Below are 15,000 nucleotides of genomic sequence, written 5' to 3'. Positions count from 1 at the left end.
CAAATATCATCTCACACTCATATATAACAGAATATGTGTAGGGTAAGCACATTTTACCATAACATACACAATGGGAATGAGTGTATATGAAATTTGCGTTTGAGTATTGCATGCCCAACTTTAGCTCATTTTAAAAAGAAATACATAAATATTGAGTTCGGCTCACAACTTTGTCCTGCATTTTGATTTTGGTCCACTGTGAATTTGAGTTTGACACCCCTGAGTTAGGAGATTCGGGTGAAGAGGGTGTGTATGGTGACTGACGCTCATCAGAATACAGCTCAGCTGGGAAGTGCAATAGTGTTAAGAAGAAGAGAAGAGAGCTTAAGAATTCACCAACACAAACATGTTTTACACACATTCTGAACATATAAAATAGTGGGCAGAGGTACACATACTAGAACACTAACCAAAGAAAGGAAGAAATAGACACAGATACACAAAAAAGAAAAAAGTTAGACAGATGGAAGAACGACAGACAGGTAGACAGACATGTATGTGTAGCAGATATGAAGAAATTTACAACGCAGCTAACGACTGACTTTGACTTTGAGATAGGCCATACTTGACATTTGTCGTAATTTAGTTGGGCATAGTAGTGCAAAGTTGTTTAAAGGAGAAGTATTGTAGAAGTACTCTTACAGATGGAATTACAACACCAGTAGTATGATGCTACACAGGTGAGACCATGTAATATACTACAGGTGTACATCTGTAAGAGTACTTCTACTTTATACACCTCTATGGTAGTGTAGCCATTTATCCACAGGATGGCAATGTAGCATCTTGAAGTAACTGACACCAAGGCTGACTTTGACTTTGAGACAGACCATGCTCGACATTTGCTGTAATTTGGTTGGACAAAGTAGTATAGTCATATATCCACAGGGGGCAGTGTAGCACCTTGTCCAGTGAGTTGGTCTTCTCGCTGCTCTCATGTAATATCATACTAGTATTGTCGTAATTACATCTATAGGAGTACTTCTACTTCTACTTTAGACATCTCTGTAGTAGTATAGTCATATATCCACAGGGGGGCAGTGTAGCACCTTGTCTAGTGAGTTGGTCTTCTCGCTGCTCTTGTCGGGCAGGCTGTTGCCTGAGTCAGTGCTGACCAGGGAGCCTCTGGAGTCCGCATGCTTCACAGCACTGATGTTGGGCGTGGAGGTGGCATGGGGCGATGCTGAAGGACACAGATAAACACAGAACATCAAATAGCAGCAGAACACTGTGGCACTCTGGTTTCATTATTTATACTTTTCAAATGGCAACAAGGGGACTGCCTGACGCATTTTGACCTTTGACCTTTTTAAAAAGATTTTTTGGGGGTCTTTTTCGACTTCATTTGGCACGACAGTTAGAGAGGTGGGAGAGAGATGGGGAGAGGTTTGGCAAAGGACCCGGGCCGGAAATCGAACCCGGGTCAGCCTCCTGGCAGGAGAGCGCCCTACCGGTTGGCCACGGCAGGGCCCACTGAACATAATCTATCACAGCTGTCTATGAGTGAAAACACAAACAGAAATACACACACGTAAACAGATGAGTGGTGACCCTTCACTGCATACACCTGTGTGTTACAAAGACTGAGTGTTTTTATATAAAGTCCTCAAGGCCGCATCATACTGTATGTACCGGTGCCAGAGATGACTCCAAAGACGTCCTTGTGGAGGCTGTTGTCAATACTACCCCCTGGCCTCTGAGGAGTCGCCGTGGAGACGGAGGGAGGGTCATCTCTACCATTCTGAGGAGCACCACACAAACACATGTAGAGTAATGTGATATTGAAGAAATATACAAAATATGTCATATTCACTGTGACATGTTGTGTGCACAAAACAAATCTATTTTCTTTAGCTTTAAAGTGAAATATTTATATATGGCATTAATCAGATGTGTGTGTATATATTTGTGTGTCCTTACAGCAATGTTGGTGATGAGCGTGGAGGTCTCTTTGACGTTGAGCCGGTGCACATTCTCCTGCAGCAGTCCGAACAGCGGCAGGTAGAGAGTAGCCAGACGCGCCTGCTGACTCTAATACATAACACAAGCATACAATATTCAGCACATAATAGCACATAATCTAGCACATAATAAAGACAATCAGAGCACATCCAGTACAGTAACCAAAAGTAGAGAGCGTAAAAATATGCCAAAATATGTAGCCATGTGGACAACTAATGTCACTCTGTCATGTTTCATGGTTAATACATACTTAGCTTTACTTCATTTATACACTCGCCTCCAAAAGAGTTGTCGCCTTCCCATCTGTTTGGAATAACAGCTAATAACCTGACTTTCAATTAATCACTTGGCTTCAGAAGTCACTCATATGAAAGCTACAACCCTCTCGAATGAAAATGTATGTACAAAAATAAATTTCATGCACCAAAGAAAGATTGACCCTTTAATGAACACAGACAGGGCAGATTTTGACAAGACAAAAGTTTTGTCGCCTATCGAACATAATGTGAAAATGAGCAGATAAGTCACTTCAAAACACTTCAAATACGCAGATCGGGTGTCATACTTAACCACTGGTTCACTCACACCTCTCCAGAAAATCAACTTTGGCCTTAGGTGTATGTTTAGGGTCATTGTAATCATGGAAAGCAACACAATGAAAATCAAAGGAGTTCAATGAGAGATGGTGACATATTTGCTATTTGTAGAGCAATACATTTTTAACATCATGATGTAATCAATGATAAAAGCCCTCACACACCAGCAGCATGCATGCAGCTCCACATAAGAGCTGTATCCCTCCCATGTTTGACTTTAGGCACCATGTATTTTTTCCAAATTCTTCACATTTAACAACAAAGAAGTCTCTCCCACTGTCCTGTCTCAAAAAAGCCAGCCAAGAGTATGTCAGGCCTAATTCTGACAAAAAAGAAGGCTAATGGAACTCACACTCTGAAACCATGATCCCAAGATCAACCATTTTTAGAACTGATAGCATCAAAACTGTATGGTGTTGGAGATGAAGAATATGAAAAAAGAAAAATGGTGCCTAAAGTGAAACATGGTACAGATACAGCTTTTATGAGGAGCTGCATGCATGCTGCAGGTGTTTGAGGGCTTTTGTCATTGATTAAATCATGAAGTTAAACATGTATTGCTCTACGAATAGCGAATATGTCACCATCTCTCATTGAACTCCATTGATTTTCATTGTGTTGCTTTCCATGATTACAATGACCCTAAACATACACCTAAGCCCAAAGTTGATTTTCTGGAGAGGTGAGAGTGATTCAGTGATTAATTATGACACCCAATCTGCGTATTTGAAGTGTTTTGAAGTGACTTATCTGCTCATTTTCACATTATGTTCCATAGGCGACAAAACTTTTGTCTTGTGAAAATCTGCCCGGTCTGTGTTCAATAAAGGGTCAATCTGTCTTTGGTGCATGAAATTTATTTTTGTGCATACATTTTAATTCGGGAGGGTTGTAGCTTTCATATGAGTGACTTCTGAAGCCAAGTCATTAATTGAAAGTCAGGTTATTAGCTGTTATTCCAAACAGATGGATAGGCGACAACTCTTTTGGAGGCGAGTGTATATTTATTTCATGTAAATGTCGATTCATTTTATCATATTATCTCTGAGGTGAAAAGGTCATGACCTCTCCGTGACCCTGACCTTGGAGACGTAGCGGTCGTCGAAGGCGTGTTTGATCATGAGGCTCTTGAGCACGTGGATGGAGATCTGACGGATCTCCCCAAACTCCTGCAAGGCCCCGCCCACCTCACGCATCAGCAGACCAACCAGGAAGTGATTTCTGCAGAAGTCATCCGTCAGAGAGTAGTCCAGCTGGAGGTCTGGGAGAGAGAGAGAGAGAGAGAGAGAGAGAGAGAGAGAGAGAGAGAGAGAGAGAAAGAGACAGAGAGAGAGAGAGAGAGAGATGGAAGAGACATGGGGAGGCACACAAGGAGAAGTAGGAAGAGGGAAAGATGGCAAGAGGGAAGAAGAAAAAATGAAAGGAGAATATGGACAGAATTAATGATTTATACACAGTATACATTAATGTCTTTTGATCTTTCAATGTCCATTACTCTCATCTGCCCAAAGTAGGCTGTGTGTCTGAAAGCAGCGAGACTAAGGCAGAAGGCATGCTAGTCCTTTCCATTACCAACAGCATGCGTTAATACAGACCTTTGGGACATAAACCTCGCTACAGTATATAAACACAAATTTCATGTCTCAAATAGCACACTTGTGCACTTCATGCATTATGTTTCAGTGCGTAGGGTGCACTGACTATGCACTCAAACACAGTGCCCAAAGTGCTAAAGTGTTTGAGACACGGAAATCATGTACACATGATAAACACGTAACGGTACATACCATTTAGCATTATATACGGCATTTCATACTATGCATCACTCTGTAGCTTCGACAGGCCATGCACCTGCTTATTTATTTTGAAAAGCACAACACAGTTTCCCATGCAGCAGCATCAATGCACACTATACAGGGATGACTGAAAGCTGAAGTGTAAATGAAATGTTCGTAGCCATGGCATGACGACAGCTTGCAATGCAACAAACAACTTTTTATTTAATTTTAATGTAAAATACCAGATAATTTGTTCACAAGTAACCTGCGCCCACCTACGTATACTGCCAGTGACAGACAAGCACACAAGATCACGTGATTAAAATAGTATTCATAAGATATTGTGAAAAAACTGTGAAGTGTAACGGTTACTTTTTTTAAACATGTGGTTTCAGTGCTGCAAAGTAAAATAAAGGTGTCACACCCAAATACTGTGACTTACTGTGTGTACCTACACACATGCACATGTGTGCACTGAGATAAAAATAAAATGGGTTTGTTTCCCACTTCAAACAGCCTTGCAGGGGCTAACTACAGGTCCTGCGTAGTCGAAACACACACCAGGCAAGGGTAATAGACTCATAAATGTTGTTTAGTTAAGAAACGCCCAGATTTTAGGATTACTCCACCCAACCAACCGAGCGCGTAGCTTGGCGTAATGATGTGTGAAGACATCAAGGCCAAAGGACCTACAGTGCAGCTTCACAACTATGTTCAGTATGTAATGTGTGCTTTCATGCAGGGCTGGACTGGGACCAAAATAATGAGTGGTTCACAAAGTTTTTTCCTTGCGTACCCCCTTGTACATTTCAATGTGGTATGTGCAACCACAAAGCGAATGTTTTGGTGTACTTATGGCCACTCAAACATGGCTTCACTGCACAAATCATTGCACATTATGCAGAGTCATTTAGGAAATCCTCATTTCCAATAGACTTGATGTTTCCTCAAGCATACAATTCACCATTGAATTAAAAACTATTTAATTTTCATTAATGCTGTATAAAAACACACATATCCGTCATTGCTTCATTCAACTCTCGCACCCCCTTGTGGTAGGCCATGCACACCCAGGGGTGCACGCACCAGTTTGGGAAACGCTGTAGACCAACCCGTCCCCCGCTATACTTTCATTATGAATAATTACGAGCTCATTCCCATTAAGGATATACTATCGCCCTATCTAAACTGCAGGTCAGTCTATATGGGGAAAATGAACCAAAAAACAAAACAAAAAGCAAAACCAGTCCTGAGTCCACAACAAGGAAATGCCCTGTACGTCAGATTACCAGTCCAGCCAAGCGTTCATGTAGGCCTACTGTGTAGACAAGTGAGAAGTGTTCCTATTACAATGCCATTATCAAGAGCACTAGGGGGAAATGAATGCCATGACATCATTATAGAATCAGCCAATGAAATGATGGCATCACCGTTGTTGATCACTGACATAGAATCAGCCAATGAAATGATGACGTCACTGCTGTTTATCAAATACATACAGTAGAATCAGCCAATGAAATGATGGCATCACTGCTGTTGATCACAGACGAGACCACATGACATGATGCACCAAGTAACCAGCTTGTGGTTACCAGACCTACCCCCTACTTGGCTGCCGCCATGTTTTTCCAAAAAGGGAGACAGAATAACTGACACACAGAAAGAGAGGGAAAGGGAGACGGAGGGAGTGAAGGAGCACAGGAGGAGTAGGGAGGTGAAGAACGAGAGGAGGACAGGGAAGAGAAGACACACTGTTTAAAGTTAAGAGCTGAAGGTCCACTGCAATTTCCTCAAAACAGCTCATAGTCCATGGCCCGTAGGCACTTTAGTAGTTTGATAAAGTAAAAGATGTTTTATTTTGGCATGAGGAATTTTTTGTACAGTTATCAACTCTGCACACACACATGCACACACGTGTACACACACATGCACAAGCTCACACGCACATACACACACACTGCACACTGCACGCGCACGCACGCACACACACACACACACTCATGCTCGGACACACGTGCTCGCACACACACACACACACACAAACACACACACGCACACACACACGCACACGCACACACACACACACACCCTGCAGCACAACACAACACAGCACAGTACAGCATGGGGATCTGGGCTTACCTTGGAAGCGCTGTATTCTGCCCTTGCCGAAGGGCATGGGGAGGTTGAGGGGGACGTAGTGCTCATGGTTACACACCACCTTCAGGAACTCAAACTTGAACTCATACAGCGTCTACAGGAGGAAGAAGAAGACCAGGTGATAGATAGATAGATAGATAGATAGATAGATAGATAGATAGATAGATAGATAGATAGATAGATAGATAGATAGATAGATAGATAGATAGATAGATAGATAGATAGATAGATAGATAGATAGATAGATAGATAGATAGATAGATAGATAGATAGATAGACTTTAAGCACTATGTATTGTAATTTAACCACCCATCCCTACACACACCTTTGCATAGTACAGGCAGACAATTGTCATTTAGTATATCTGTATGTAAGTGACCAATACAATATATATATATATATATATATATATATATATATATATATATATATATATATATATATATATATATATATATATATATTGTATTGTAGTGTATATACATTGTATATATATTGTATTGTATTATATATATATATATATATAATGTATATAAATACAGTATATATATATATATCCTTGTCTATGTCTGTGTTCTTGTTACAGTGATTTATAGTATGAACAAGTTAGAGTGAATTATGCATTAAATCACACCGTGATGTATAGCACAGTGGCTTGCACTATTATTATCATTGCATGTGCATGCCATGAACTGGTACCTTTGGGTCTCCTGGCATGAAGCAGTTGATGTAGTTGTTGATCTGCTTGAACACGAAGCCGCGGTCCATGAAGGTGAAGCAGCGCTGCAGGGGACGACACAGTCAAGTCAAGTCAAGTCAAGTCAAGTCAAGTCAAGTCAAGTCAAGTCAATCTAACTCAAGAGATAAGGGCCAACTATGAGAGTAGTACATTTACTGGCATTGTGTGCTGCATTCAGGTTGTCCTGTACTGTATTTATATATTCTATATTATGTGATTATAATTCTGTTATTCTAACTCTCTCCTCACCTTGGTTGGCATTGCGTGCTACATTAAGGTTGTTATGTACTGTTCAGTATTCACATACAGTCTATCAGAGTGTTTCAGTGATTCTAATTCTGTGACTCTCTCCTCACCTTGACGAAGACGGCCAGGCTGTGGTTGGCGTTGCGGGCTGCATCCAGGTTGTCCTTGTACTTCTGGGTGATGTGGGGCATCAGCATGTTCACCAGCGTCTCCACCGCATGGTGGTAGGAGGCCGAGAAACGCTGGTTACGCGACAGCTGACCAATGCAAACAAAAGGAATCGTTACAGTATATGTGTTTATGCCAAAGGCAAGTAAATTAATCGTCACATTATATGTTAATGCCAAAGCACAAAAACAAAGCAGAACAGAGAATAAAGAAATTCTTTTCGAACTACCTAAATAATAAAGAATAAATATCAAATTCAAATATAAAATATTCTTAGTAACATAATAATTACGATCTTTAAAACTCTGTCAGTCCACGAATGCTTAGAATGCCTACAGTGATATCTGGATGTTGCAGTACTCAATAATGAACACAGTATGTGAAAATACTAGGGATGGCACAAACCGCACCGAAAACCGAAACCGTAAAATTCACACACATACCGAACCGAACTGTGCAATCCGTGGCAAACCGCAGTTCATGTACTGCACATAAAAATATGTAAAAGAGGGCATTTGGAACGCTCAGACAGCGCACAACAGCTGATGACAGCTTAAGGTTAGCACAAGAGGCGGTTCTCAGACATATGCAAAAGGTAAATTTCAACTTACGCATCATCACTTTATAATTGCAATTGTATAAATATGGTGTAATATTCCCAGCATCATTTATTATGAATAAAAAAAACAACAACACAAAAAAACGAGAACTGTACAGAACCGAAAAACCGTGACCTTCATCAGGGACGTGCACAGGAATTTCAAAGGGCAGTTGCTCTAACCTGAAGAAAGGGCAATCCCCCCCCCCCCCAAAAAAAAAACCCATCAACAATGAGCGGCCTTCAGAATTTTTAGGAAACTGCACCATGGGTATTATTATTTTTAGTAGTAGTAGTAGAAGTAGTATATTATTGTCATAATTATTAATATCTTTTATTGTATAGTATCCTGAATATGCGTACCATATGATATAACATGCTAGTTTTTAAACATGTAGGCCTACCTATTAATCATATCAGAGATGATCAGCCTTATGCCCACCTGCCCTAAATGTCTCCTGATCCACATTTCCTCATGTGTGGTATGTGGCTGCCCCTAAATTAAATGAAATTATGAGAAAAAGCCTTGATAGTTTTTAAACCTGTATCAGTCACAGAGATTATCAGTCTTATGCCTACCTGCCCTATGTGCAGAGGTCTGTGGCTCTGAGTCATCCTCATCTTAAATGAAATGAAATGATGAGTAAATTAATAGGCTAAATATGAGGATGCTTAATCAATTAACCCACTGTCATCTTTATAATCCTTGTAGCAGCCAAAGTAGACTTTAAGTTATAATAAATAGAAATAGTTAAAAATTGTCAAAAAGATCATTTAATCTGAATTTGAAATTTAATTAATAGGCATATTCCATGATTAAAATGATGAATATTATATAGGAAAGCTAAAACAATAAGAATTCACAGGTTTAGGTCATTTGTTGGGTCTTTTGTAGCCTATATTAAAAATGTGTACTGTCGCTTTAAGAAAGGACGAGCCGGCTTTCATTTCAGATCGCAAAGAACCGTGGCGTGGGAGCACCAGTTCTTATATGTTGCTCTGAAGCTCCGAGCTTCTCGCAGACTTTATAACCTTTTATTTTCATTACAGATATTTTAGTTAGTTCATGCACATTTTGTAGGCCTATTTCTTGAGAAGAACAGTAAACGTCAGTTATCACGTGGAGTGGATTTATTTCAATCACATGGACATTGACAGTGGAAACAGTAGCCTATCTTTGGGTCGGAGAATAGGCTATATCAGCGTAAGAAAACGCACTTTCCTAGCGGTCTCACCAAGATCAAACCTCTACAATCCTGAAAAAGATTCTCTGCCTCACCTGCACCTGTTCATTTTTTTCGCAGCCAACTCTGCAGAGATGTGCTTCCTTTAGCTAGCCTACCCCCTTAAGTTCTCTCTTGCTTGATAAAACGACATGTCATCTGCATGTTTCTTAGTTGGGTCAGCCTTCCACAAAACAACCTGAGCCATGTAAAACGTTGACTGCAAGCAAGCTAGCTGGCTGTCGTATTCCGCCAATATCTGAACGTGGCACACCCCGGCTGTCAGATTATTTAGGATCAAACGTCCTAAACTCGAGATCGGCTTTAAGAGACATTAATTGTGATCATGTAGTTTAATACTGTGTAGTCTGCTGTGTTTCCAGCTCACCTCAGGCCGTCAGGGCAGTCGCTCTCCCACGACATCTTCGACATATTTTGCGTCTCTGCCCTGGTCGACTCGCATGCATGCTTGTTCCCCCCTCCCTCCCATGTAGAGCTGCGCGTGCCCCCCGCATCGCGCATAGGCGGCCCCTCCCTTTGCCTATCTCTCGAGGTGCAGGTGAATCTGAATTTGAAAACTTAATTTAGGAAGCTTCAATCAAAAATACGAATTGCAAAGCAAATCAGTTGAAACATGAAATCTTAGCCTATTTTTCCGAGGCATATCTACAGCTGGCTGTCGGGTTTTTTTGCTACCTAAACGTGGCGCTGGCTGGCTGTCAGATGTATGATAACTAAAAGTTCTAAACTCAACATTGTATTAGAGAGGTTGATTGTGAGCATATTTTGTACCCTAATATGTAGACTGTGTGTAGGGCTCTAGCCGACACCCAGGCATCTTCAAAATCTTTTGTGTGTAGGCGCTCAAGAGCCTGTCGCGTGCCTTCTCCCTCCCCACCGGAGTTGTTGCGTAGCCTACCTACCTCACATCGCTCGTGCCCATTCTCGACGGGTCTGATGAATTTGTATGACTGACTTAAGTCTTTATTGAACAAAACTTCAATCAAAATTATGAATTATAAAGAAATCAAATGATATTGAAATATGAAATTATAATTGCCATATTATTTTCCCCTCCCTTGGAAGGGCAATATCAGCCAATGTGGGCAAAAGGGCCGTTGCTCGGGCACCGTGGGCAACTATGCTCTGCACGTGCCTGACCTTCATACCGTGATATGGACCGGACTGTGAATTTTGTGAACCGTACCACCCCTAGAAAATACAGGTATCTTATCTGTTTACCCACCTTGACCTTGCCACTCTCCATCAGGTGTTGAGCCATTGACTTAACTAGAGCTTCGAAGAAATACCAGGAATACTGCAACAAAAAACCCAAAACACATGATTAAGTTAGTAAAGTAGAGGGAGAGAACAGGAGTAAAAAAAAAAGAGATGTGGGTGAGTGTATGTGTGTGTGTGTATGCGCGCGTGTGTGTGTGTGTGTGTGTAGAGGTAGGGAGAGAGAGAGAGAGAGAGAGAGAGACAGACAGACAGACAGACAGACAGACAGACAGACAGACAGACAGACAGACATCACCTTGAGTAGCTTGTTGCTGGTGAGGAAGTCTGTGGAGGGTTTGAGGATGGCGGTCATGGCTTTGGCCAGCTCCTCGTGCACTGTCTTGGTGCTGTTGGCAGAGTAGGGCTCAGGCCGGAACACATACTGAAACACACATCACAACATGGATTATCCTCAAGCAAAAAAAAACACCAATCACCTGTGAAAAGTCAGGAAAAGACATTTTAAAAATATCACAAACAATTTCAGTATATTTGAAATATTTGGAATTGTTTTAGCAATTAGGTAACACTTTACTTGATGCCAGCGTCATAAGTGTGACATGACACGTAGCCACGGATGTGTCGTAAACATAATGTCCACGTCATAAACATGAGTGTCATTCGATTATGGTTAAGACAACCCTCACAATGTCAACTTTTCATGACCACTTTCAATGTCACGTTATGATATTGGCATGATGTTTATGACTCGTCTATGACTGTGTCATGACACTGTTTTGACACTATTATGACACTGTTGTGTCATGCGCATGAAACCAACGCCAAGTAAAGTGTAACCCTGTATATGATATTGCATAGGATTTAGAGTAGAGTAGAGTAGAGTAGACAAGAGTATCATTTATTGATCCCAATGGGAAATTAAATGAAGATTTGCTTCTGACCTTGACGTATGACCTGAGGTAGTGTTCTAGGCCCTCCTCATGGCACTGGGCCACCACATGGACCATCACCCTGATGAAGAGAGAGAAGAAGAAGAGAGGGAAGAAGAGAGGGAAGAAGAGAGGGAAGAAGAGAGGGAAGAAGAGAGGGAAGAAGAAGAGAGGGAAGAAGAAGAGAGGGAAGAAGGAAGGCAGGAGGAGAGAGAGAGAGAGAGGGAGAGAGAGAGAGAGAGATAGAGAGAGAGAGAGAGATATGTGATGTAGTGAGAGAAAGAGAGAGGGAATAAGAGAGGGAAGAAGAAGAGAGGGAAGAAGAGAGGGAAGAAGAAGAGAGGGAAGAAGAGAGGGAAGAAGAAGACAGGGAAGAATAAGAGAGGGATGAAGGAAGGCAGGATGAGAGAGAGAGAGAGAGAGAGATGTCAGAAGTGAGGTGTTTGGTCATTACCGAGGCCATAAAAATAATATAGACCAATAGAGCAAAAGGTGTGATATAGCAGAATGTCAGCGTGAAAAGACGTGTTACCAACACTCTAGTGCATCCCGCTCGTTAGTCCAATGCATTTTCTTGTTCAGTCTTGGAGGGCAACGCCTCAAAAAAGCAGTTTTGTCATGTGACTAGCATCGCACGAGATAAAAGTACAAGTAGTTCATTTGCTCAAGAAAGGTTGAGAATCACTGCATTAGCTCAAGTCTTGTGTAGCCTCCTACTGCAGATGGGGTCGCCTGGCGGGCCTATTCACTATTTGCTGAAAATACTCAACTACATCATAACAACATTGCTATGACAGTACAGAGAGCCTTAAGTAACAGATTAAGACATCGTCATTACAATTTTGGTGAAAGTAAGGTTATGACATGGGCTCTGCACTAAGGGGTTGAAGTCATCTGTGCGGGTCCCACCCACCTGGTGACGTTGACGGCCACGTCCTCGTGAGTGGCGCTGGTCAGCACGCGGAACAGCTGGTTCAGGATGGTGGGCAGGAAGTTGATCATCACATGGCCCTCCATTGCATGCAGGGACTGGGGAAGATAACATCAGACCATTAGTAAGTTACAAAGACAAAGTCAAAGTGTACTTTATTGTCAAAAATCTATGTATCAGGGTTAACACAGAAGATTGAAATTGTGTTTGACCAATCTCCAAAGTGCAATTTTAACTAACATAAACCACATCAGTGCTTTGAACACGCCTCTCTACCCAGGGCCGTTAGAGCTGCTCAAAGTTGATTGGTTCCTGACAAAAGTGGGTGGGGTTCCACAGCCCTCCGGAGTGCAGAAAGCTCTTGCATTGCTCCGAAGGTGTTGCGTCATTAGGAGGGCGTAGCCTGGCTAGTGTGTCCGCACCTTGAGGAACTTGATGAGGTCCCCGTCTGTGGCCTGTAGAGAGGTCTCCATGTTCTGACAGTGCTGGAAGAAGTTATGCAGGTGCTGATCCTAACCACACAAACACAACAACACATCATACTCTTTTTAAATATTTTTGGGGACTTTTTTGCCTTTCTTTCATAGTGACAGTGAAGGGATGACAGGAAACGAGTGAGAGAGAGAGAGAGAGAGAGAGAGAGAGAGAGAGAGAGAGAGAGAGAGAGAGAGAGAGAGAGAGAGAGAGAGAGAGAGATGGGGCATCTGTATCTATCTATTTCTTCCTACCTGAGAGTATATTGTGGACACCAGGTGTGTGGAGACACGGAACAGAGTCTTCCCACTGTCCACCCACTTCACATCAGGGCCCGGGTGCTGAGGAAAACACACAAAAACACATCAGGGTTATAATAAAGAGTTGGAAATAACAGTTAGTCTCTTTAATCAGAATATGACAACAACAAATTACAGTTTTTTCTGCTTGATTAAAGCCCGTTTTTTGTAACTTTGGCTGCTTTCACAAAAATGAGCTTTAGCTAACAATGTTTGGTGTACGGCACATGCCTCTACATAGCGTTGGATACTGTTACCTTGTTGATGTCCTCCTAGCAGCTGAGATTGGCAGACACACAAACACACACATACACACAACCACACACACACACACACACACACACACACACACACACACACACACACACACACACACACACACACACACACACACACACACACACACACACACACACACACAAACACACACACAGGTGACAGGTTATTACCTTGTTGATGCCATCCTGGCAGCTGAGGTATCCGGGGGGCTGGTTGGCAGCAACAGAGATGTGCTGCTCGTTCATGATGACTCTGCCATCGCGCAGCAAGGGCAGCCACGAGGAGCCCACTGCACAGCATGGAGGGGGAGGAGGACACAGATACGGGTAGGCATTAACACACACACACACATATGGATACATACAGTACATACAAACATGCATGCAAACAGAGACGTTCAAGATGACTCTGCCATTACGCAGCAAGGGCAGCCACGACGAGCCCACTGCACAAAGGAGAAGGAGGACACAAACAGGGGAGGAGGAGAACACAAATAGATACAGGTAGGCATTAACACACACACACACACACACACACACACACACACACACACAGACACACACACACACACACACAGACAGACAGACAGACACACACACACACACACACACACACACACACACACACACACACACACACACACACACACACACACACACACACACACACACACACACACACACACGTATGCATACAGATACATGTACAAACATACAAGCAAGCAAACACGTTCATGATCACATCAAGTCACAAGGAGTCCACTGCACAGCAGAGGAGGAGAAGACAAACAGATACGGTTGGCCAGGCATAAGGGTCAGTGACATTTCTGCAGCAGCACACGTCAAGGCGGCACAACGACAGCCAGTGCCACTATTGTATGGATTTTTTTTCCCTTTTTTTCTAGATGACTATCTAAGAAGCATACTCATGGCAGCATATTTTCCACCAATTACAAATTACAGTAATTTATGGGCATTCGATGCCGTTGGGCACCTGATGTCGGAGCCCAAAAGAAAACGTCTTTGACCCATAAACATCTTACTTGCAAACACACTCACACATGTGCATACAGATACATACTGTGCATGCATACATACATACCGTATATTCATATATACACACAGACACAGACACAGACACACACACACACACACACACACACACACACACACACACAAAGACACACGCGCACACACACACACACACACACACACACACACACACACACACACACACACACACACACACACAAAGACACACGCGCACACACACACACACACACACACACACACACACACACACACACACACACACACACACACACACACACACACACACACAAAGACACACACACACACAAAGACACACACACACACACA

General features: G+C 42.3%; 1 protein-coding gene across 1 annotated transcript in view; it reads right to left on the bottom strand.

Moving 5' to 3' along the window:
* Window positions 1-15,000, bottom strand: part of LOC134464050 (dedicator of cytokinesis protein 9-like) — a 147,064-nt gene that overhangs the window by 42,878 nt on the left and 89,186 nt on the right. Inside the window, exons 21-34 of the mRNA XM_063217492.1 lie at window positions 13,792-13,910; window positions 13,298-13,384; window positions 12,992-13,081; window positions 12,552-12,667; window positions 11,651-11,720; window positions 11,005-11,130; window positions 10,714-10,785; window positions 7,589-7,735; window positions 7,193-7,276; window positions 6,476-6,587; window positions 3,641-3,819; window positions 1,921-2,031; window positions 1,633-1,741; window positions 1,050-1,183 (exon numbers count right to left, since the gene is read on the bottom strand). Of these exons, the coding sequence (XP_063073562.1) occupies window positions 1,050-1,183; window positions 1,633-1,741; window positions 1,921-2,031; window positions 3,641-3,819; window positions 6,476-6,587; window positions 7,193-7,276; window positions 7,589-7,735; window positions 10,714-10,785; window positions 11,005-11,130; window positions 11,651-11,720; window positions 12,552-12,667; window positions 12,992-13,081; window positions 13,298-13,384; window positions 13,792-13,910 (1,556 nt within the window). The remainder of the gene's footprint in view (window positions 1-1,049; window positions 1,184-1,632; window positions 1,742-1,920; window positions 2,032-3,640; window positions 3,820-6,475; window positions 6,588-7,192; window positions 7,277-7,588; window positions 7,736-10,713; window positions 10,786-11,004; window positions 11,131-11,650; window positions 11,721-12,551; window positions 12,668-12,991; window positions 13,082-13,297; window positions 13,385-13,791; window positions 13,911-15,000) is intronic.

Source organism: Engraulis encrasicolus, chromosome 15 (assembly GCF_034702125.1).
Source record: "Engraulis encrasicolus isolate BLACKSEA-1 chromosome 15, IST_EnEncr_1.0, whole genome shotgun sequence".
Lineage (NCBI taxonomy): Eukaryota > Metazoa > Chordata > Actinopteri > Clupeiformes > Engraulidae > Engraulis > Engraulis encrasicolus.
This window is presented reverse-complemented; position numbering and strand designations above follow the sequence as displayed.